The sequence below is a fragment of the Anomaloglossus baeobatrachus genome, assembly GCF_048569485.1.
Source record: "Anomaloglossus baeobatrachus isolate aAnoBae1 chromosome 5 unlocalized genomic scaffold, aAnoBae1.hap1 SUPER_5_unloc_5, whole genome shotgun sequence".
Lineage (NCBI taxonomy): Eukaryota > Metazoa > Chordata > Amphibia > Anura > Aromobatidae > Anomaloglossus > Anomaloglossus baeobatrachus.
The window spans coordinates 164078-185434 of record NW_027441809.1 but is presented as its reverse complement, the minus strand read 5'-3'; the positions used below and the strand labels follow the sequence as shown (position 1 = coordinate 185434).

At 44.8% G+C, this 21357-nt stretch overlaps 2 protein-coding genes across 2 annotated transcripts in view; both read right to left on the bottom strand.

Annotated features, from left to right (window-relative positions):
* LOC142259266 (uncharacterized) overlaps nt 1-21357 on the bottom strand; it is a 343907-nt gene that overhangs the window by 169169 nt on the left and 153381 nt on the right. Inside the window, exons 7-8 of the mRNA XM_075331744.1 lie at nt 12810-13037; nt 137-153 (exon numbers count right to left, since the gene is read on the bottom strand). Of these exons, the coding sequence (XP_075187859.1) occupies nt 137-153; nt 12810-13037 (245 nt within the window). The remainder of the gene's footprint in view (nt 1-136; nt 154-12809; nt 13038-21357) is intronic.
* LOC142259263 (uncharacterized) lies at nt 11442-12729 on the bottom strand. Its single transcript, XM_075331742.1, has one exon. It carries the CDS (start codon nt 12709-12711, stop codon nt 11965-11967), a length of 747 nt encoding a protein of 248 aa, XP_075187857.1. The 5' UTR covers nt 12712-12729; the 3' UTR covers nt 11442-11964.

Below are 21357 nucleotides of genomic sequence, written 5' to 3'. Positions count from 1 at the left end.
GGAATTAATATCATACCACTGCAAATCTACCAAGACCCGGCCGTTGATCCAAACTTTCATCTCAAACAAGGAGAAGACTGATCAGAGATGCAGCCAAGAGGCCCATGATTACTCTGGATGAACTGCAGAGATCTACAGCTGAGGTGGGAGAGTCTGTCCATAGGACAACAATCAGTCGTACACTGCACAAATCTGGCCTTTATGAAAGAGTGGCAAGAAGAAAGCCATTTCTCAAAGATATCCATACAAAGTGTTGTTTAAAGATTGCCACAAGCCACCTGGGAGACGCTCCAAACATGTGGAAGAAGGTGCTCTGGTCAGATGAAACCAAAATCGAACTATTTGGGCGCTGTTACGGTTGCTGTGGCACTGGAGACTGTGTTCGGATTTCTTGCTACTGCACATGTGCAAGCGCTGGAGACTAAGTCCTATCTTGGAGCCATTGCACATGTGCGGGTGACATCATCGCTAACACGAGGTCACATGTCTCTGACACCTTCTAAGATGATTGGCCGCTGGTCATGTGCTTGTGACACGTGGTCACATGTCTCTGACACCTTCTATGCCGATTGGTCGCTGGTCATGTGTTTGTGACGCTTTGCTCGGTGATAGGCCAGCGTGACGTCATTGCTGTCGTTCTGGCAGCGGATTGGCTCTGGTGTCCTCCATCTTGGATGAGGCACAGAGTCTATATAAGACTCTGACGCATGCCGCCCGGCGCTCAGTCCACTTGGTTCATGCATGAGAGTAGACGCTCTGTGCACGTCCCTCTAGGCATCTCTCTGTCTATGCTAGGTGAGCGCTACCGGCAGGGTAGCGTTCTTGTACCTTACAGCTTCGGCTGCAGTCCGTATCCTTACATCTTAGTGGAGAGGACATAGGCAGGTGCCTGAGGCACATGGTCCGGCTGGGCCTTGTGATTCTACTCGTAGGTGGACGTTACCGCTAGGGTAACGTTCCTTATACTGCATCTGGCAGTTGTTCGTATCCTCGCACACTAGGGGAGCGAACAGAGGTAGGAGCTTTGTGCGGCTTGTGCTGCTGTCCGTCTCTTTTGCACCACTAGTGGAGCGGACCTAGGCAGGTGCCATTTCTAGTGGTTCGTGTACTCGCACACTAGTGGAGCGAACGCAGGTAGGAGCTTTGTGCGGCTTACGCTGCTGTCCGTCTCCTGGCACCACTAGAGGAACGGACCTAGGTAGGTGCCATTTCACACTCACTGCTTTTGTCTCTGTGATCATTAACAGAGACCATACCACACACCCTCCAAGTAAGGGAGGAATTGCTTTATTTCCTAACTATATGCCTCTGTGAGTTTAACAGAGGTATTGCACTCTGCACTTGTGCTACTACTATTTACAGCGGCACACTTATATACTCTTCCTCAATCATTAACCTATCCCTTTTACGTTAATGCTAAATACGGTAGTCGCTGTGACTTTAACAGTACACGCCGTGATTGGCTCTAGTGTCACTGAGACGTATCAGTGTCAGTACTGCTTCCGTAGTACAAGATACCCCTTATCCTCTGCCATAGTCTGCAGCAGAGACTTTGCACAGTGGACCCTGACTGTCTGATATCCCTTTGGTTTTTATAATCAGACAGCCCCCGTAACAGGCGCAATGCCAAACGATATGTTTGGCATAAAAGCAACACAGCTCATCACCCTGAACACACCATCCCCACTGTCAAACATGGAGGTTGCAACATCATGGTCTTGGCCTGCTTTTCTTCAGCAGGGACAGGGAAGATGGTTAAAATTGATGGGAAGATGGATGGAGCCAAATACAGGACCATTCTTGAAGAAAATCTGTTGGAGTCTGCAAAAGACCTGAGACTGGGACGGAGATTTGTCTTTCAAGAAGACAATGATCCTAAACATAAAGCAAAATATACAATGGAATGGTTCACAAATAAACATATCCAGGTGTTAAAATGGCCAAGTCACAGCCCAGACCTGAACCCAATCGAGAATCTGTGGAAAGAGCTGAAAACTGCTGTTCACAAACGCTCTCCATCCAACCTCACTCAGCTCCAGCTGTTTACAAAGAATGGGCGAGAATTTCAGCCTCTCCATGTGCAAAACTGATAGAGACATACCCCAAGCGACTGCAGCTGTAATCGCAGCAAAAGGTGGCACTACAAAGTATTAACTTAAAGGGGATGAATAATATTGCACGAGCCAATTTTAAGTTATTTATTTATTATAAAAGTTTAAAATATGCAATTAATATCGGTCACCTTCACAATTGTGTCCCACTTGTTGATTCTTCACCAGAACATTAACATTTTTCACTTTATGTTTGAAGCCTGAAATGTGGGAAAAGGTTGAAAAATTCAAAGGGGCTGAATACTTTTGCCATGTGCTGTATATGTTAACATAACAGGTGCACTAAATACATTAATTAGACAGGAGGTGCACAAAATATAATTTCAGTGTAACATATCACATTAATGCGGATTATTAATGGTGGACACAGATTTATTCATGTTTTATTATTTAATGTCAATTACAGATAAAAGTAATGAACTAGTGGAATTATCATCATTGTTTTTATATCAGTTTTAATAATAATATGATAAGAATAATAATAATCTTTATTTCTATAGCGCCAACATATTCCGCAGCGCTTTACAATTCTGGAGGATCATATACAAACAAGTAAGAGTTATAGAAAATACAATATTTAAATGGAAAAAAGACAACCCTGCTCGTGAGAGCTTACAATCTACAATGAGATGGGGGGGGAGCAAGGTACAAGTGCTTATTTACAATAACAATCCAGCCATATCAAGAAAATGGGGGATAGATAATGGGTTCCTGGACCAGTTGGCCAGGGCCTTGAGATGCATTTGGGTGCCATGGAGTTTGACGTGGGGTTATTTTCTGAGACGTTGTGGAGGGATTAGGTGAAATTAGTTTGGCTAGGGAGTTTGATAGGCCGCCCTAAAAAGATGCATTTTTAGGGTGCGTCTGAAGCTGAGTAAGTTGTGATTCGTCCTAACTTCTTGGGGTAGAGCGTTCCAGAGGTTTGGTGCAGCTCGGAAGAAGTCTTGGATTTGGGAGTGGGAGGTTCGAATTAGTGTGGATGTTAGTCGAAAGTCTTTTGCAGAGCGTAGAGAACGGGTGGGGTGATAGACGGAGAGGAGGGTGGAGATGTAGGGGGGTGACGCACTGTGGAGAGCTTTGTGGTGATAGACAGAGAGGAGGGTGGTGATGTAGAGGGGTGACGCACTGTGGAGAGCTTTGTGGTGATAGACAGAGAGGAGGGTGGAGATGTAGGGGGGTGACGCACTGTGGAGAGCTTTGTGGTGATAGACAGAGAGGAGGGTGGCGATGTAGGGGGGTGCCGCACTGTGGAGAGCTTTGTGGTGATAGACAGAGCGGAGGGTGGAGATGTAGAGGGGTGCCGCACTGTGGAGAGCTTTGTGGTGATAGACAGAGAGGAGGGTGGCGATGTAGGGGGGTGACGCACTGCGGAGAGCTTTGTGGGTGAGAACAGTTTTGACATGGTTATTTCTTCATATGTATTTACTCAGGTGGCGTATATATAGGCATTAGAGAAAGTATTTTTTCATGGTACTATTGCTATCCATAAACACGTTCTGGAAATTAAATGGTTAAATTGAAATGTGTTACACTGAAATTACGTTTTGTGCACCTCCTGTCTAATTAATGTATAGATAGAGATAGGAACTTTTTCTTTTTTATATAGGTGATTAGCAAAATATTTACCCGCTAGGAGTCTGATTGTTCCAGAAGAGACTCCAAAATGGTTACTGGTTCTTTCTCTTGAGTTGTATTAACGATTTCATTACTCTCAGACTTCTAATGGCTCCTCTTTAAAAGCAATTTTCTGCGGAAAGGATGGACATCTGTTATGGCTGTGAACGTGTCTAAGGTTTTGGAAGGAGAGAATGTCCGACCTTTAGAGAAAAAGCTGATCTGAGGTGCAGGTAATATATGCATGGAAAGGTTTACTACCTGGAGATGGGCTTCCAGTCTAATGTTCTGAAGACAGGTCGCTCCAACATGGTGTTTATGTTTCCCAACTGATCTTGTTGTAATCACATCAGTTCGTCTGTCCTTATTCTGATGTCATTTTAGATGATCCACTTTCAAGAGAAAAAGTGACGCTATGGATGAACTTCTAGATGGGGGGGTGTTGCCATCAGAAGACCTTATGAGTTTCATAGTTATTGAGATCTCTTTGAAATGTTTTTTTTGTTTTTATGTAACTTATTTCCTTTTCCCAGTTTTCAAAAATGTACCCTCATGACACTTCCACTATTTGAATGCCGGCCATGTGACTTACTCTTATGACGCTTCCACTGATAATCGGTTGCTGGCCACTAGCAGGTCTACGTATACCAAACCAATTCCCTTTTTTGACACAATCCTTTAACAAAGAAAGGGTGAAACGCTCGTTAGGGTGTGGTGATGCACAACTATCACTCTGCCTTACATGTAAGTGTTACTAAAGGGATTATTACTATGACCCCATATAGTGCAGTGATCTTTCCATGTTCTTTGCTGCAATGTATGGTTATATCTACTTCTATGGACTCTATACATTAGTATATTGTACGCTCCTCTCTATTCCTCCTGGTTACTCTATACATACTCTAATACTTAGTGGATACTTATACACATATATGTCTCCATAACTTGCATCCTATCACTACCTTTCCTTCATGTATTGTGGGTATATATATGTGCATACTATGATGAATCTCCCATGGTAGACATTATTACTCTGATGTTTGCTGTCCCCGTCTCTTCTTCATACAGACCTCGTCTTACACGCTAACCTTTGCATGTTATATTTGTATTCCATATATTTATACCTCCTGAGATATTTCTTCTGCCTCCTTTTCCTTTGGAGACTTGAACCTGCAACGGTTGTTACAAAAGTGTAAAGAAAAAATCATTGTGTGAAAGAAATTGTGTTTAACCCCTTCACCGCTATTTTTTTTTGCTCCCCTTCTTCCGAGAGCCGGAACGTTTTCATTTTTCTGTCAATCTTGCCATATAAGGGGTTATTTTTTGCGGGACAAGTTCTATTTTTAAATGAAACCGTAAGTTTTTTCCATATAATGTACTGGAAAGCAGCAAAAATCACCAAGTGCAAAAAACTTGAGATTGCGAATAAACTATCCCAAAAACAATCATGCAGTGTTCACTATATGGTAAAACTGATGTGTCGGTGTGATGCCTCAGGTCGGTACGAGTTTGTAGACACCAAACATGTATAGGTTTATTTTTATCTGATGTCTTAAAGGAACTTCAGACATTTGTCCCAAAAAAGATTTTCCATGATCCATAGCGTTCTCATTTTTCGGGATCTATGTCTCAGTGACGGCTTATTTTTTGCATCTTGAGCTTATGTTTTTAACGGTACCATTTTTGCGCCGAAGCGCAGTTTTGATCACATTTTCTGCAAAATTTGCGCAAATGTAATTTTGTCGTTTAGAATTATTTTGCCGCTACACCGTTTACCGATCAGATTAATTGATTTTATATTTTGATAGATCGGGCATTTCTGAACGCGGCGATACCAAATATGTGTATGTTTTTATTTTTTTAACCCTTTAATTTTCAATGGGGCGAATGGGGGTGATTAGAATTTTTAGGGTTTTTTTATTTATTTTTAATTTTTTAAAACTTTTTTTATTTTACTAGTCCCCCTAGAAGACTGTAATGATCAGCTGTCTGATCGCTGATTGTTTCTTGTAGATCAGAGCAGCATTGCTCTGATCTGCACAAAAGCTGCTCTCCCCTCTGCCGGCTGTAAGAGGAACTGATCCATGATAGCTACAGGAGTCATCACATGACCCTGTGCTACCATGGCAACCATCGGATCCACGTGATCACATTACGTGACTTCTAATGGCGCCGTGTATGTGAATGTTTACCATGGCAAGCATATACAGCGCGCTGTAAGGGGTTAACAGGCATAACAGGGTAGCGAATCCACTCGTGCCTCATACCCGCACATGTCAGCTGTTCAAATCAGCTGACATGTGCAGCGATCGCTGCCAGTGGCAGATGGCAGAGATGAACCTGACTTCATCTACCTCTACCCAGTACATCATATGTCGTGAAAAGGTTGAATGTGATCTTAAATAAAACCCTGAGGAGATAAAGGCCGCACTTTTTATACATCTGTGGGGAACAATCAGACCCTTCCTGAATCCCTACATCTAGATGGGTGAGAAATGGATTTCATCAGGTATTACGAGACTCAGCCGCCTATCGTCCAATAATGATTTCTGCTCGTTTCAGCAATTAGAAGAATTTATCCTCCTCATAGATGTTGTTATCGATATATTCAGATCTGATCCAGTAAAAAGCGTTTATTACACAAAATACAATTAAAGAACTTGGACAGCGATCAGACATGATGCTGAGCACAAAATCTAATTCACGGAGAACGTCTGGTGAGATTTCTGGACTTTATAAAGTGCCGCTATCCAAATATGTGGGAAATGATCCTCTTGTTATTATGTGTAAATGGGAAAGAGACATTGGGCCGTTACTGAAGATCAATGGACAAGGATAAGAAGAGGTCAGATCTATATCTCTAGTGGACTTGGTAGACTGTCAGAACTATAAATCATCCATAGGGGATATATGATCCTCTGTTTCTCCACAAGGTCGGCATACGTACAAAGGACAAAGGTGGGAAGTGCTGAGCGGAAGCTGCAGATCTTATACACAGGCTGCGGAGTATAAATACTTTTTTGGAGTAAATTATTATAATTGTAAAATCATAATGAGCAGGTTTGTTCGGAGACACCAAGGTTTTATATAAGGGAATATAGAAGAACTTACACTGGACATGCAGCGCCCCATGGGGCAAGTGTTTTTAACCTACTCGTTGCCGGGTCGGCGGTGCAGATTCTCTGCGTCGTCACGGAGTGGCCTGGTCCGGTTCCGTTTCCCCGAGGCGTACAGAAAGGGAGGGTGGTAGGAAGGATGGAGGTGGTAGTTGGTGGATGAAGGTGGGGGTGACGGGTGAGGAAAGTCTCTAGATGATCGTGACGCCACCTGCGGTATGCGGCCACGGAAGGGCCACCGCTGCAAGTGCTGCTCTCTGGGGCTGTTGTTCAATGTCGCAGCCAGGATGGTGTTGCTGCCTGCAGGTGGAGCGGGATTACCCCGGGAAAATGATGGAGGACAGGGACGGTGGTGGTAGTCCCCGTTGGCGCCACAGCGCTTAGCGCCGGCAAAATGAGAGGCAGAGGCAGGGGCTTCGGTTCCAGATATTTTACTCACAGTTCGTCTTAGTGCTGCCCCAGAGTACTGGTCCCTGACACAATGAGTTCCAGCCGATTCTGGATCGATAGGTAGAAGGTCAATACCAGTGTCACAGCCGGTGAGCCCTTCCTCCTTTGATGTTCTAAGTATTGGATCCCCATGGCGTGAAGCACTTGGGGATCCCGGTGTCAGTTAAGTGTCCCGTCCTGTATGCTGATAGCGCGGTTCCGATGTGGGGCTAGCCGAAGACTTTGGCCCCGGATTCTATGTGCTATTTGGCTCCAGGAAAATGTGACAGGTCTGGTGGCTTTAAAGCCAGTTCCTGTGACCCTTGCAAAATTGGTAGATAACTTAAAGTATATCTGCCCTGGGGTCTGTACCCCGAAGAGTCGGTCCTGTGGAAGCAGCCGCCTGCTTCACCTCAGTGACCGTGTGTAGACTCCTTGGCTCATGGAGCTGCTGTCCAGCACGTCCACTCAGCTGTGTCTGCAGCTACACTCCCCATTGCGTGTGTTGTCGGTTCAGGAAGCTGTTGCCCCCAGCCGCTGCCACCATTGCGTGTGTTGTCGGTTCAGGAAGCTGTTGCCCCCAGCCGCTGCCACCGGCTGGTTCACTACTCTCACTAGGTCAACCTGTTTCCCTCCCGTGTGCTCCTAACTTCCCCTGATGGCTGCCTATCCCTGACCTTGGGTCCCGGTTCAGTGGATCCGGGGAGCCCCTGGTGCGGAGGCGTCCTATAAACCCAACTGATACAGTGACCCCCTACTTTGACCCGACCCTTGCCCAGTCCCCACTGGGGAGAGCAACCTTACCGTGTAAGTGTGTGTTTTTGTGGTGTAACCGGCATCGACCTTCGTTAGACCCAGGATAGATACTACACCCTAAGTAAGGTGCAGTACCCTGTGGCGCCTGAAGCCGCAGGGGCGCCACAAACACACATGAAAACTGCTGTAGGACGATTGTTTCTTACACATAAATTGATAACATTTAGATGGATTCAGACGACCCTCCGACAAAACGTGATTAACAAAGTCATTACTACAGGACGGTATGAGAAGGGGATTTATTCTAAAAGAAACGCTGGAGCCAAAAATGAGAGAATCTGGGCCCCGGGGCTGGAGACTTCGGGCTTCCAGCGTGTCAGTACGAGACGGTCTTTGTCCCTGGAGCTTCTCTACTCGGTATAATGAGACTCACTGATCTTATTCATATAAAAAGCGTCTGAGTAAAATAGAAACTGCCTAAATATGAGGAGCTTGTCTGATCTATAAGTCACTGTATAAAGAGCTATGGTGACAGCGTTATTCTTCTGTATAACATATGTGATGTCGCTGTAGCCCTAGTATTTCTGTACATGTTGTCTCTGTATATTCTTACACAAGCATTATGGATTGGGAAACCGTGGAAATGGAAGAGGGGTATTTTACCGTAATTTTTGTTAAAACAAATCATTAATATGATACTGCATCCCACCATTTTTGTTGTGCACTCAAAATAAAATTTGGAGTTTAAAAAAGAATTTAAAATCATAGAAAATGTAATCAAGGACCTCGTGTGGAGAAATAAACAGCCGAGGAAAGGAAAAAAAAGGACAAAGAGGTCATACTGTCTACATTAAAAATAAAAACAAAACAGAAGATGAGCTTAAATTGTTATGTCAGGCCTTACAGAGTTATAATGGATATACAGCACTTTTGGGGAAAACATAGCAAACAGTTAAAGCTTTGTTTGTGAGAAATTGCAGTAATAAGAGTATTGTATCCAAGATATTTAAGGCCATAATGAGGGAACAGGTTGGGCGACCTCTGCTCCAGCAAAAAGGAAATGGAGGAAGAAGAAATGAAGAAAATTAATTTAGATACTCAGACGTTATTGGAAAAAAATGTTTTAAGTTTCAGGTTATTGGGATAATTTAGTAAGAATTTACAATCCCAGTCCCCTTAGAACCTATAATATGTGTATTGGGGAATAGAGAAGGGAGTCACCTCCCAATGATGAGGAAAAAACTACTAAACTTAGTGGAAAGTTATAAAAACTCGATCACATCAGATGTTCCCACAAAGAAGGAATGGATCGTAGATGGAAATAGTAATTTGTAATATGAACATGTTTATTATTGTAGTATAGAGAAGTTACAGACATTGTTCAGACATGGAGATTCTGCACTGAAAATAACTGTAATGAATGGCAGATCACTGAGATTGGGAGTTAGGAAGAAGAGGGAGGAGGAATGTTGGGTATTTTGGGGGGAAGGTTACTATACATATGTACATATAGTTAATATATAAATATATAACAATGAGAAATGACCATGTAATATTGCTTTGTATTTTATTTTTAGAAAACAGACGTCTATTAGTAACTGTATATATTATAATTCTAATGTAACTTCTAGCGTGCTTTCCCTTTCTTCTTTACTTTCTTGTCTTTACGTTGTCTCTTCTGTGTTTTCTTCTTCAGTTTGCCATATATACTGCTGCTCACCATTATTAGCACCTTTTCATTTTTTTCATAGACTGCACAATATCTTTAGAAATAAATGGAATTGTACTAAAGTTATATCCTCAGGATTTTTTAATTAGTGGTCCAAAAAGTAATACAACAATAAAACATTGTCACTTACATGTTGCAATTTCAAAGAAGAAACAGAATAAACAGCATGTGCAACAATAAAAAACCCTAATTAATACTTGGCTACACCTCTAATTAATACTAGGTTACACCCCTAATTAATACTTTGTTGCACCCCTAATTAATACTTGGTTACACCCCTAATTAATACTTTGTTGCACCCCTAATTAATACTTGGTTACACCCCTAATTAATACTTGGTTATACCCCTAATTAATACTTTGTTGCACCCCTAATTAATACTTGGTTGCACCCCTAATTAATACTTGGTTGCACACCCTTTGGCATTGATGAGCCTCCAAACGTTCCTTGTAGCCATCTATAAGGGCGAAAACACACATCCGGCTTTTTGCCGTTTTGCCGGATCCGGCGCTCTCCCGTACAGTTAATACAGTACAATGACAGCGCTGTAACTTCCGGGTCACATGCGCCGGTCACATGACAGCATGTGACCGGCGCTTGTTGCGCTGTCATTGTACTGTATTAACTGTACGGGAGAGCGCCGGATCCGGCAAAACGGCAAAAAGCCGGATGTGTGTTTTCGCCCTAAGCTTCTTGCACTTCTCCTCTGGTATTTTCTCGCACTCTTCCCTTATAGTTTGGCCAAGCTCTTGAATGTTTGCAGGGTTCTTTCTCCCAATGGAAAATTTCAGCTCACCCCAAAGATTTTCAATGGGATTGAGGTCAGGACTCATTGCTGGCCATTTTAAAAGTCTATTTTTTCTTTTTCAACCATTCCTGTATACTTTTTAATGTGTGCTGTTTGGTCATTGTCTTGCTGGAGGACCCAAGTTTTCTTACACTCAGTAGCACATTTTGCTCTAAAATTTCTTGATAATTCTCTGAGTTCATGATTCCTGTGATACGGTCAAGGCCTCCAGTACTAGACGCAGCAAAGCAACCCCATAGCATTATGGATCCTCCACCATGCTTAGAGGTTGTTAGGGTGTTATTTTCCTTAAAAGCTTCATTGCACCATCTACAAACAAACTGTTGCTTTGCAATGCCTAAAAGGTCTATTTTTGTATCATATGTCCACAGAACATTTTCCCGGAAGGAGTGCAGTTTCTCAATATACTTTTGGCAAAGATCAGTCTTTCCTTTTTATGTTTTTTCTTCAGCAATGGTTCCTTCCTTGGCCTTGCCCAAAAAGCTCTGCTTGGTTTAGTATGTGGCGTATGGTACTTGTTGAAACCATTATCCCAGAATGTTCCAAGTTGTCCTTCAGGTCTTTGAATGTTTGACAAGGTGGTTTTTCCTCTATTTGCACCAACCTTCAAATACATCTCTTGTAAATTTTCCTCTCTTCCCCATGCCCAGGGAGGCTCTTGATGGTTTCATGCTTGGCAATCTTCTTAATAACATTGCACACTGTTGAAACTGGGATACCAAGGTCTTTGGAGATAGCCTTACACCCTTTGGAAGTCTTGTGTTTGCAATTAATAGCAGTTTTGATGTCCTCAGACAGCTCCTTTGTCTTCACCATTGTGAGAAAAGAACAGGGCCTAATATGTGGCTTTTTAAAATACTAAAGTCATTATTCATTGGCTAATTTATGTCACACGGGCACTGACAATTTATCACAGGTGATTCTCATTTGAAATTTACCACATGTGAGTCAAAATGTGTTTCCATACTAAGTTAATGTAAAGGGTGCCAATACCAGTGTCACAACAGCTTTATGTTTTTTAACTTTTCCTTCCCATTGTTTTATGTTTTAAATTGTTGTTTATCATTTTCTCTTTTGTATTTAACATGAGTGCTCTATACAAAAAAGCTGTTTCACTTGATTTATTTTTTTCAGGAGATATTCCACATTATGTACTTCAACTTCTTGGGTGTCAATAATGATGAGCAAGACTGAATATGATTTCTCCCCATGTGAATTTTTTTTAGTGGTAAACAAATTATAAATTCCAATTAAACCATTTCTCACCTTCTAGGTATGATAATGGCTTCAACCATTGTGAGTTTTGTGATGTTTAAAATGATGCACTTGTGTAAAGTATTTCCTTCATTCTAATCACAAGGGTTTCGCCCCTGTATGATGTCTTTGGTGTTTAGCAAAATTTTATTGATCTGCAAAACATTTCTCACATTCTGAACATGAAAATGGCTTCACCTGTGTGTGATTTCTATGATGTATAACAAAATTTGATTTATTTGCAAAATATTTCCCGCATTCTGAACATGAAAAGGGTTTCTCCCCTGTGTGAATTCTTTTGTGTTTAGCAAGAGTTGATTGACCTGCAAAACGTTTCCCGCATTCTGAACATGAAAAGGGTTTCTCCCCTGTGTGAATTCTTTTGTGTTTAGCAAGAGTTGTTTGACCAGCAAAACGTTTCCCACATTCTGAACATGAAAAAGGTTTCTCTCCTGTGTGAGTTCTCTGATGCATAACAAGATTGGATTTATGTACAAAACATGTCCCACATTCTGCACATAAAAAAGGCTTCTCCCCTGTGTGAATTCTTTTATGTTTAGAAAGAGTGGATTGAACTGCAAAACGTTTCCCACATTCTGAACATGAAAAAGGTTTCTCTCCTGTGTGAGTTCTCTGATGCATAATAAGATTGGATTTACGTACAAAACATGTCCCACATTCTGCACATGAAAATGGCTTCTCCCCTGTGTGAGTTCTCTGGTGTCTAACAAGATGTGATTTAAGTGCAAAACATTTCCCACATTCTGAACATGAAAAAGGCTTTTCCCCTGTGTGAGTTCTCTGATGTGTAACAAGATGTGATTTTAGGTTAAAACATTTCCCACATTCTGAACATAAATATGGCTTCTTTTCTGTGTGAGTTCTCTGGAACATAACAGACTCTGAAGAAAATCTTTTCTCCCCTCTATGATTTTTTTTATGGATTTTTCCATATTCTGAAGTTGAAAACAGCTTCTTTGCTGTAAGAGCACTTTGATTTGTAATGCCTCTTTTGTGACTTTTATTTTTCTTAATAGACTGTGATAAATCAGAAGATTGGACTTGTTTAAAAGAATCAAATGATAGATCTTTGCTGTGAAGGGATGATGGTGTATCTGGAATAGAGGCATTCACTTCAGTTATATCTTGTGTGATATCAAGGTCATCTGATTTAAAAATTGAAGATGTCAGTTGTGCCTCTAATCTCCTCGTACAGAAATCTGCCAAGAACAAAAATTATTTTTAATAATATATTCAAAGTTAAGGATATAAATTTATAAAATAACTTGTAATGCCGTTACTGGCATCCCCGCAGTTTTACCTTCCCGGCCGTCCAATGGTGGCTTCCATGTCCACAGTCCCTGCCACAGTCTTTCAGGACCTACAATATGCCAGGCAGGTCTCCTGGGAGTGTGCTTAAATCATTTGTGCTCCTCTTACTAAAGGGTCAGTGTACCCTAACCCAGCCTCTCAACTTATGTCTAAGAGGCACTAGGAATTTAAAGCATCCTCCCTCTATGAGAGGTGCTTGGGCAACGTGGTCTATCCTTAGATACGGGTTGCTAGTTGTCAGTTTCTGTTCTGTTTGCTGAGTCTTAGGCTATATGCGCATGCTGATGTTTTTGCATATCTCAAAAAATCTTAATTACTTACCAGAAATGGGATTTTCAGAAGCCCATGACAGCACCACCTGAGAGATAGGTTCCGCCCACATCAGGACAGGAAACCCACTGGTAAAAAGGCGGTACCTCTCCTCCACATCAGTAGGTTTACAGAGCCAGAGAGGACCAACAAAACACAAACAAAAATGTTAATCACACCACCACCAAAGGAATACACCATTAACTCTAACACTCCCCGAACGGTGCCCATAACCAGTGAATGGGGGGGAACTAAGGGTGCTGTCATGGGCTTCTGAAAATCCCATTACTGGTAAGTAATTAAGATTTTTCCCTTTCGCCCATGACAGCACCACCTGAGAGATTCTAGAGACCAATCACCTTAGGGAGGGACCACCGCCTGTAATACCCGTCTACCAAGAAGGGTCGGCCGTGGAGAACAAGTCAAGTCTATAGTGACAGAAAAAGGTAGAGGAAGAGGACCAAGTGGCGGCCCTGCATATATGATCAATAGACATTAGTTTCCATCAGGACAGGAAACCAAACTGATGTGGAGGAGAGGTACCGCCTTTTTATCAGTGGGTTTCCTGTCCTGATGTGGGCGGAACCTATCTCTCAGGTGGTGCTGTCATGGGCGAAAGGGAAAACGCTGCGTTTCTGGAAACAAAAAACACAAAAAAACGCACCCGCGGCAAAAACGCATCGGTAAAAACGCTGCGTTTTTTATTGCGTTTTTGGCTGTGTTTTGCTGCGTTTTTGATCACTGCGTTTTGCTGCATTTTTCCAATGCATTGCATGGGTGGAAAACGCAGAAAAGAATTGACATATTCAGGTGTTTTTTCACCTTAAAAACACGGCTTAAAAAAAGCAGGTTGCGGACAGCAAAAAGAAAAAGTCATAGACTTTGCTGGGGAAGCAAAGTCATGCAGTTTTAAGCTCAAAAACACACCACAAAAACACGGTAAAAAACACAACGTGCGCACATAGCCTTATGCTGTGTTTTCGAACAGGTGTCTGTATCCTGGTATCCGCTGTGCCCAGGAAATATGCTGCATGTATCTATATCAGCTGTGCCTGCCGTATCTGCTGTACCTGTCGTTTCAGCTGTCAAATCTGCTTAGGCCAGATGTCAAATCTGCACCCAACCACATCAGTGACTGTCAGTATCCAATCCCCGCTGCTGCAGTACCAGGACTCCCCGGAGTAGCACCTGGCATCTACCTTCCAACAAAAGCCTAATCTCACCATCAAAGGCTCTAGTGAAGCTGAGGTAGCCGCTTAGATACACCCCTCCTGGTTGAGACGATACTACGGTCCAGTGGGCCCACTCCCATTTGCACCGGCAAGCATAACAGTTTGCCCAGGCCATGGCTCCCACTATCTCCAGAACTCCTCAGCTCGCAGGTATGCAGCAAGAGAACGTCCATCAATGGGAACAAAAAGACCGGATCCTGATCAGTGGCTATGTCAGTGGACACCCGTTTGCAAGCCTTCTGACCAGCACAAACCTATCCTCATCATCAGAGGCTCTACTGAAGATGAGGTAGTTGCTTAGTTATGCACTTTCTGGTTGATTCAGTGCTGTGGCCCAGTGGGTCACTCTCGCTTGCACACGTGTGTATAACATAGCTAAAGAAATTACAAGTTATATAAATTGTAATTACCGTATTTTTCGGACTATAAGACGCACCAGACCATAAGACGCACCCTGGTTTTAGAGGAGGAAAATAGGAAAATAAAATTTTACGCAAAAAATGTGGTCATGACACACTGTTATGGGGCGATAATCTGCTGCTGCCACTGTTATGGGGGTAATGTCCCCAAATTCTCTACTAGGGTACCCCATCCTGGTAATGATCCTCCTGCCTTGTATATATATATATGTCCCTCATACTGGTATAGCCCCATCTTGCTATATACTGCCATCCTGGTATGTGCCCCCATCCTGGTATGTGCTCCCATCCTGCTATATACGCCATCATCCTGCTAATATACCCCCCATCATCCTGCTATATACGCCATCATCCTGCTCATATACCCCCAATCATCCTGCTCATATATCCGCCATCATCCTGCTCATATATTCCCCATCATCCTGCTCATATACCCCCCATCATCCTCCTGATATACCCCCATCATCCTGCTATATGTCCTGCATCCTGTGGCACACAGAAAAAAAAATAAACGTTCATACTCCCCTTTCCTCGCTCCACGCAGCATCGCTCCTCCTCCTGTCTGTGCCGGCAGTGCTGTGGGAGCCGGCCACGATTCCTGCAGCATCGAGATGTCCTCCTGTCTGTGCCGGCGCGGCTGTGGGGACACGTGCGCACAGCGATGACGTCATCGCGGTGAGCACCGCTAGTCTCCACACAGCGCGGCCGGCAGACAGGAGGACATCGCGATGCTGCAGGGATTGTGGCCGGCCCCCACAGCGCTGTCAGCAGACAGGAGGACATCGTGGTGCTGCAGGGGAACGGTGAGTACACTGATTCACTGCACCTCGTGCTGATGATGACGCGCGGAGGGCAGTGAATACAGCCGCACATGATCACTCCAGGCTGTAGTTGCCAGGGGTGATCACGGCCGGCTCTTTACTATGCGCGCACCTCTCGCCCATCACTCCGCCCACCTGTCAGCACCGGCTTAAGCGCTGAGAGATGGGCGGGAGGATGGGCGTGCATATGTAAGGAGCGGGCCCACGTGATCACGGCAGACGCTGCTGCTGCTGCCTGCTCGTGCCCCCGATGACCTGCTCCATCACAGCACCCTCATTCCCAGCAGCCATGCCCTACATTCAGACCATAAGACGCACCCCCCACTATCCCCCAACATTTGGAGGGAAAAAAGTGTGTCTTATAGTCCAAAAAATACGGTATTTATACAAGAAAACCATTTACAATCACACAGTAGTCCTCAGAGCAGGAACCAGTAGGCCATGATGTTCAACCCTCTATATTCATTTTGCTTCTCGTATATTGGAATAATAAGCCATCAAATAATATTTTGTAGGATAAAATTATACCAAACTGCTTCTCTATCAGTGGAGGATTTCCACAATGGTTGTAGCTGAAAGACTCTTGATAACAAAGAGACATGGCTTCTTAATCCAATCCAGCAAATCCCAAAGCCAAATATCCTAGATGCTTCTCAGCCTTGTAGTGTATCCAGACACTGTCACTATCCACATGTATGGCATTGCCACAGGGAAGAACCCACATAAATATTCACAGTTTGTCTCGTGGAGCACAAGCTGGCCACTATGTGTTGGCCACTAAAATGGTAGATTTGCAATTTTCACTCTGCAACATCCACTCCATGCTAATTTCCAGAGTCATTTAGTCTAAAGCAGAATAAGGTAAATGCTATTTACTGACTGTATGTTGTGGCTTCACTATTTGTTTTAAGAGCATGAAATGCAATGTTTGATCACTTCTAATTCTTTTACATTTTTGGAGAATTTCAGTTGTTTTTAAATAAATGCAAAACAAATGAACCTTACATTACAGCTAAGATAAAGTAGAATATGCCACAGAAAAAATCTCAGAAACACTGGGATCAGATTCAGCATTACAAAGGTGTTATCATGTAAAGTGACAGATGTCAGATTGGAGAAATGGGGCCTGGATAGGAGCAGAAAACTGGCTGCAGTGGAAAGAAATTAAATAAGAGCGGCTTTGGTACTAACTACTATAGAGGGAGGGAAGCCAGCACGATCTCAAATTGGCATGCATCATATAAAAAGTGCTAATTCACGGATTTATTCCAACTGTACTATAATAAAAAAAATGAGATTTTTAGCAAATAATTGATCAATTTTTTGAGCCACCCCTGCCACATCACGGCAAAGCTCAATAGGGGGATCCTACACTATATTATGTATTTCATGTGCCATGCGGCCTCCTAGATAAAATTAAAAGCAGAACCTAATGGAGCACACATACCTGTAAACTGTATATAACCGCTTCCATGTTGCAAAAGAGGTAATAATGGATAAAGGGCAGCCCAGGTCCCAGCATGTGGAGCAAGCTCTACACATACCAGGACTATATCAGAACTGACCTTCCCAGTGCCAGAGAGCAACCATTGATAAAGGCGGAAATGAAATACATAATATAGAGTAGAACCCCCCCTATTGAGATTTGCTGTGACGTTGGCAGGGGTAGCTCAAAAAATTGATCAGTTATTTGCTAAAAATCTCATTTTATTATAGTACAGTTGGAATAAATCCGTGAATTAGCAATTTTTACATGATGCATGGATTTCAGATCATGCTGGCTCCCCGTTCTCTGTTACAACCACTATAGAGATAACTGTGACTATTGAAAATAACATATTTACTAAAATGACCGCCCTCCACCCCAACAGCCTTCACCGTCACTGACTTAGTAACTAGAGGTGACAAATCTGGAGTAATTACAGTATGTGGCTCGGGGGCTCTCGGCAATCCAAACTATTGTAGGGACCAATATTTTCTGACAGATGCGATTCCTGAAGACATATTAGACATGCTCCAGTACAATAGTGACAGAACTAAAATATATAAATAAAATATCAAATTTTTATTGAAAAGCACATAAAAAAAACAGTCATGCAAAGAATATAAAATCAGGACAGGGATACACCCTAATAGCAGCAATACAGGGGACAGTACAAGTAAAACCATATATAATACTATGAAAAAACAATATAGTGCATGTGTTAGGGCCAGGTGGATGGGCAGACCCAGAAAGTGGATCCACTGGGCCGAACTCCCCGATGAGGGAAAGGAGTCCGGTAGCCGGAGCACTATAGGTAGCAGAATAGTCCGCGCACAAGAGCACAATGGAGAAGTCCCTGGAACCACGGGGTCACTGATGGTGGTCCGGGTGACGGAGCTCAGGTTCGGAAGCCGGGATGATGTCAGGCGGGGTCCGGAACCGTTGGAGCGAGATGACGGGTCACCGCAGGGAACAGAGAAGGTGCGGACTGTCAGGATGGCAGATAGGCAGCGTTCGGGGTTCGGGATACGGCAGGACCGAATGGCAATGCAGGATCGGCTCTAGAAGAGAGAGAGGTAAGTATCTCACAGGAACACAAGGAGACCTGACTCCTAGCTTGGGAAACACGAAGATCAGGCCCCGCCCCCTTGGACATTGCACCCCTTTATACCCCGTACCTGTGTGCTTCATTTCCTGTCAGTGGACACTGGCCCTTTAAGAAAGGGTCAGTGACCGCGCGTGCGCCCTAATGCGCATGCGCGCGGCCCAGGTGCCAGAAGCCAGGGCAGGAAGCTGAGAGGAGGACGCAGCAGAGCCGGGCTGGGGCTGGGAAGCCGACGGGCGCCGGGAGCGGGGACCAGGAGGCCTGGGAAGCGCGGGCGATGGAGGCTGGAGAGCGGGGAGCGTGGCAGGTGAGCCGGGAAGCGGAGCAGAGGACCCGGGGAGCGTGACAGTACCCCCCCCACTCCCCCCTCCCCGCAACCGGGACAGGAAGGCACGGATCAGAGGAGTACCCACATTCTCTCTGGGCTCCCAGGACCTATCCTCAGGACCATACCCTGCCCAGTCCACCAGAAAGAACTGTCGACCCCGTACGGTCTTCATGGCCACGATATCCCTTACCGCATATATGTCGTCATCAGCAATAGGAGGAGGAGCCGGACTGGCAGCAGCGGAGAAGGGACCAAGGACAACCGGCTTGAGCAGAGAGACGTGGAAGGAGTTGGGTATCCTCATCGTGGCCGGGAGCTGCAGTTTGTAGGAGACCTCATTGATCTTGCCGAGGACTTTAAACGGTCCGATGTAGCGAGGACCCAGCTTGTAAGATGGTAACTTCAATCGGACGTACTTGGAAGCAAGCCAGACGAGATCTCCGGGGGAGAAACACGGAGGATCCAGACGTCTCTTGTCTGCGTGTCTCTTCATCCGCAGGGATGCACGTGCAAGGGACGCCTTAACTGAGTCCCAAATGGTTATAAAGTCACGGACTACCGCATCAGCAGCAGGGACATCCGAGGAAGAGGATACAGGCAATGGGACCGAAGGCTGAAGTCCGTAGACGACATGGAAGGGAGAACTGGAGGAGGACTCACTGACGTGGTGATTATGGGAGAATTCAGCCCAATGAAGAAGTGTGGACCAATCGTCATGATGGGCGTTGACGTAGTGACGTAAGAAAGAGGTCAAAATCTGATTGACCCGTTCCACTTGGCCGTTCGACTGAGGATGGTAGGCTGAAGAAAAGTCCAGGGTTACTCCCAGATGCTTGCAGAGAGCCCTCCAGAAGCGGGAGGTAAACTGAGTTCCTCTGTCGGACACAATGTGTGATGGAAAGCCATGCAAGCGGAAGATGTGATGTATATAGGCGTCCGCGAGTTCCTGGGCAGAGGGCAGTCCAGCCATAGGGACGAAATGGGCCATTTTAGAGAACCGATCCACCACTACCCATATGACTGTGTGTCCGGAGGACAATGGCAAGTCCGTAATAAAGTCCATCGCAATGTGTTGCCAGGGAACTGAGGGTATAGGCAGAGGCAGAAGACGGCCATATAGCAGGTGTTTGGGCGTCTTGTTCCTGGCACAAGAGGAGCAGGCAGAGACAAAAGAGGCGACGTCCGTGCGAAGGGATGGCCACCAATAATGACGTACAATCGCACTCCAAGTTCTTTTCTGGCCAGCATGACCGGCTGTTTTCGAGGCATGGCCCCAGTGTAACACTTTTTGCCTGTCAGTCTCAGAGACATAGGTCTTCCCGGGCGGTATCTGGGCCAGGGTGACAGGAGCCACCGGAATAATCTTACTTGGACAGATGATGGGTTGGGATGTCTCCTCTTCCTGCTCCATGGGCATGAAAGACCTAGACAAGGCATCAGCGCGTACGTTCTTGTTCGCGGGTCGGAAATGGAGCTGGAAATCGAACCGGGCAAAGAATAAGGACCACCTGGCTTGCCGTGGGTTCAGTCGCTGAGCAGACCGCAGGTATTCCAGGTTCTTGTGGTCCGTGTAAATTATAACGGGGTACACTGCTCCTTCCAGAAGATAACGCCATTCCTCCAGAGCCAGTTTGACTGCCAATAGTTCTCGGTCACCGATGGTGTAATTGCGTTCAGGCGCTGAGAAGCTCTTGGAGAAGAAACCGCAAGTCACCATCTTCCCGGAGGAGGACTTCTGCATGAGCACTGCTCCGGCTCCCGAGGAGGAGGCATCCACCTCCAAGGTGAACTGGCGGTTTAACTCCGGACGGTGGAGTACAGGAGAGGAGGCAAAGGCCCGCTTTAGGGAGCCAAACACGGCGTCGGCGTCAGGTGACCAGTCTTTTGGATTAGCCCCCTTCTTGGTCAAGGCGGAGAGAGGAGCAGTCAGAGCAGAGAAATGAGGGATGAACTGGCGGTAATAGTTGGCGAATCCCAGAAAGCGTTGGATTGCCTTCAGTCCAGAAGGAGGAGGCCAGTTGAGAATGGAAGAGACCTTCTTTGGATCCATCTGCAGTCCGGTATCAGTGATGAGGTAACCCAGGAAGGGGAGAGAAGACTGTTCGAAGACACACTTCTCGTACTTGGCGTACAGACGATTCTCTCTCAGTCTTTGTAGAACCAGTTGCACGTTCTCTCGGTGGGTCTGAAGGTCCGGAGAGAAGACAAGGATGTCATCCAGATATACCACCACACAGACGTAGAGAAGGTCCCGGAACACGTCGTTCACTAATTCTTGGAAGACTGCTGGTGCGTTACACAGGCCGAAGGGCATCACGCAGTATTCATAGTGCCCATCGCGAGTGTTAAACGCGGTCTTCCATTCGTCCCCCGAGCGGATACGGACCAGATTGTAGGCACCCCGAAGATCCAACTTGGTGAACACGCGAGCTCCTCTGAGCCGATCAAACAATTCGGGGATGAGCGGCAGGGGATACTTGTTTTTTACGGTGATTTGATTCAATCCCCGGT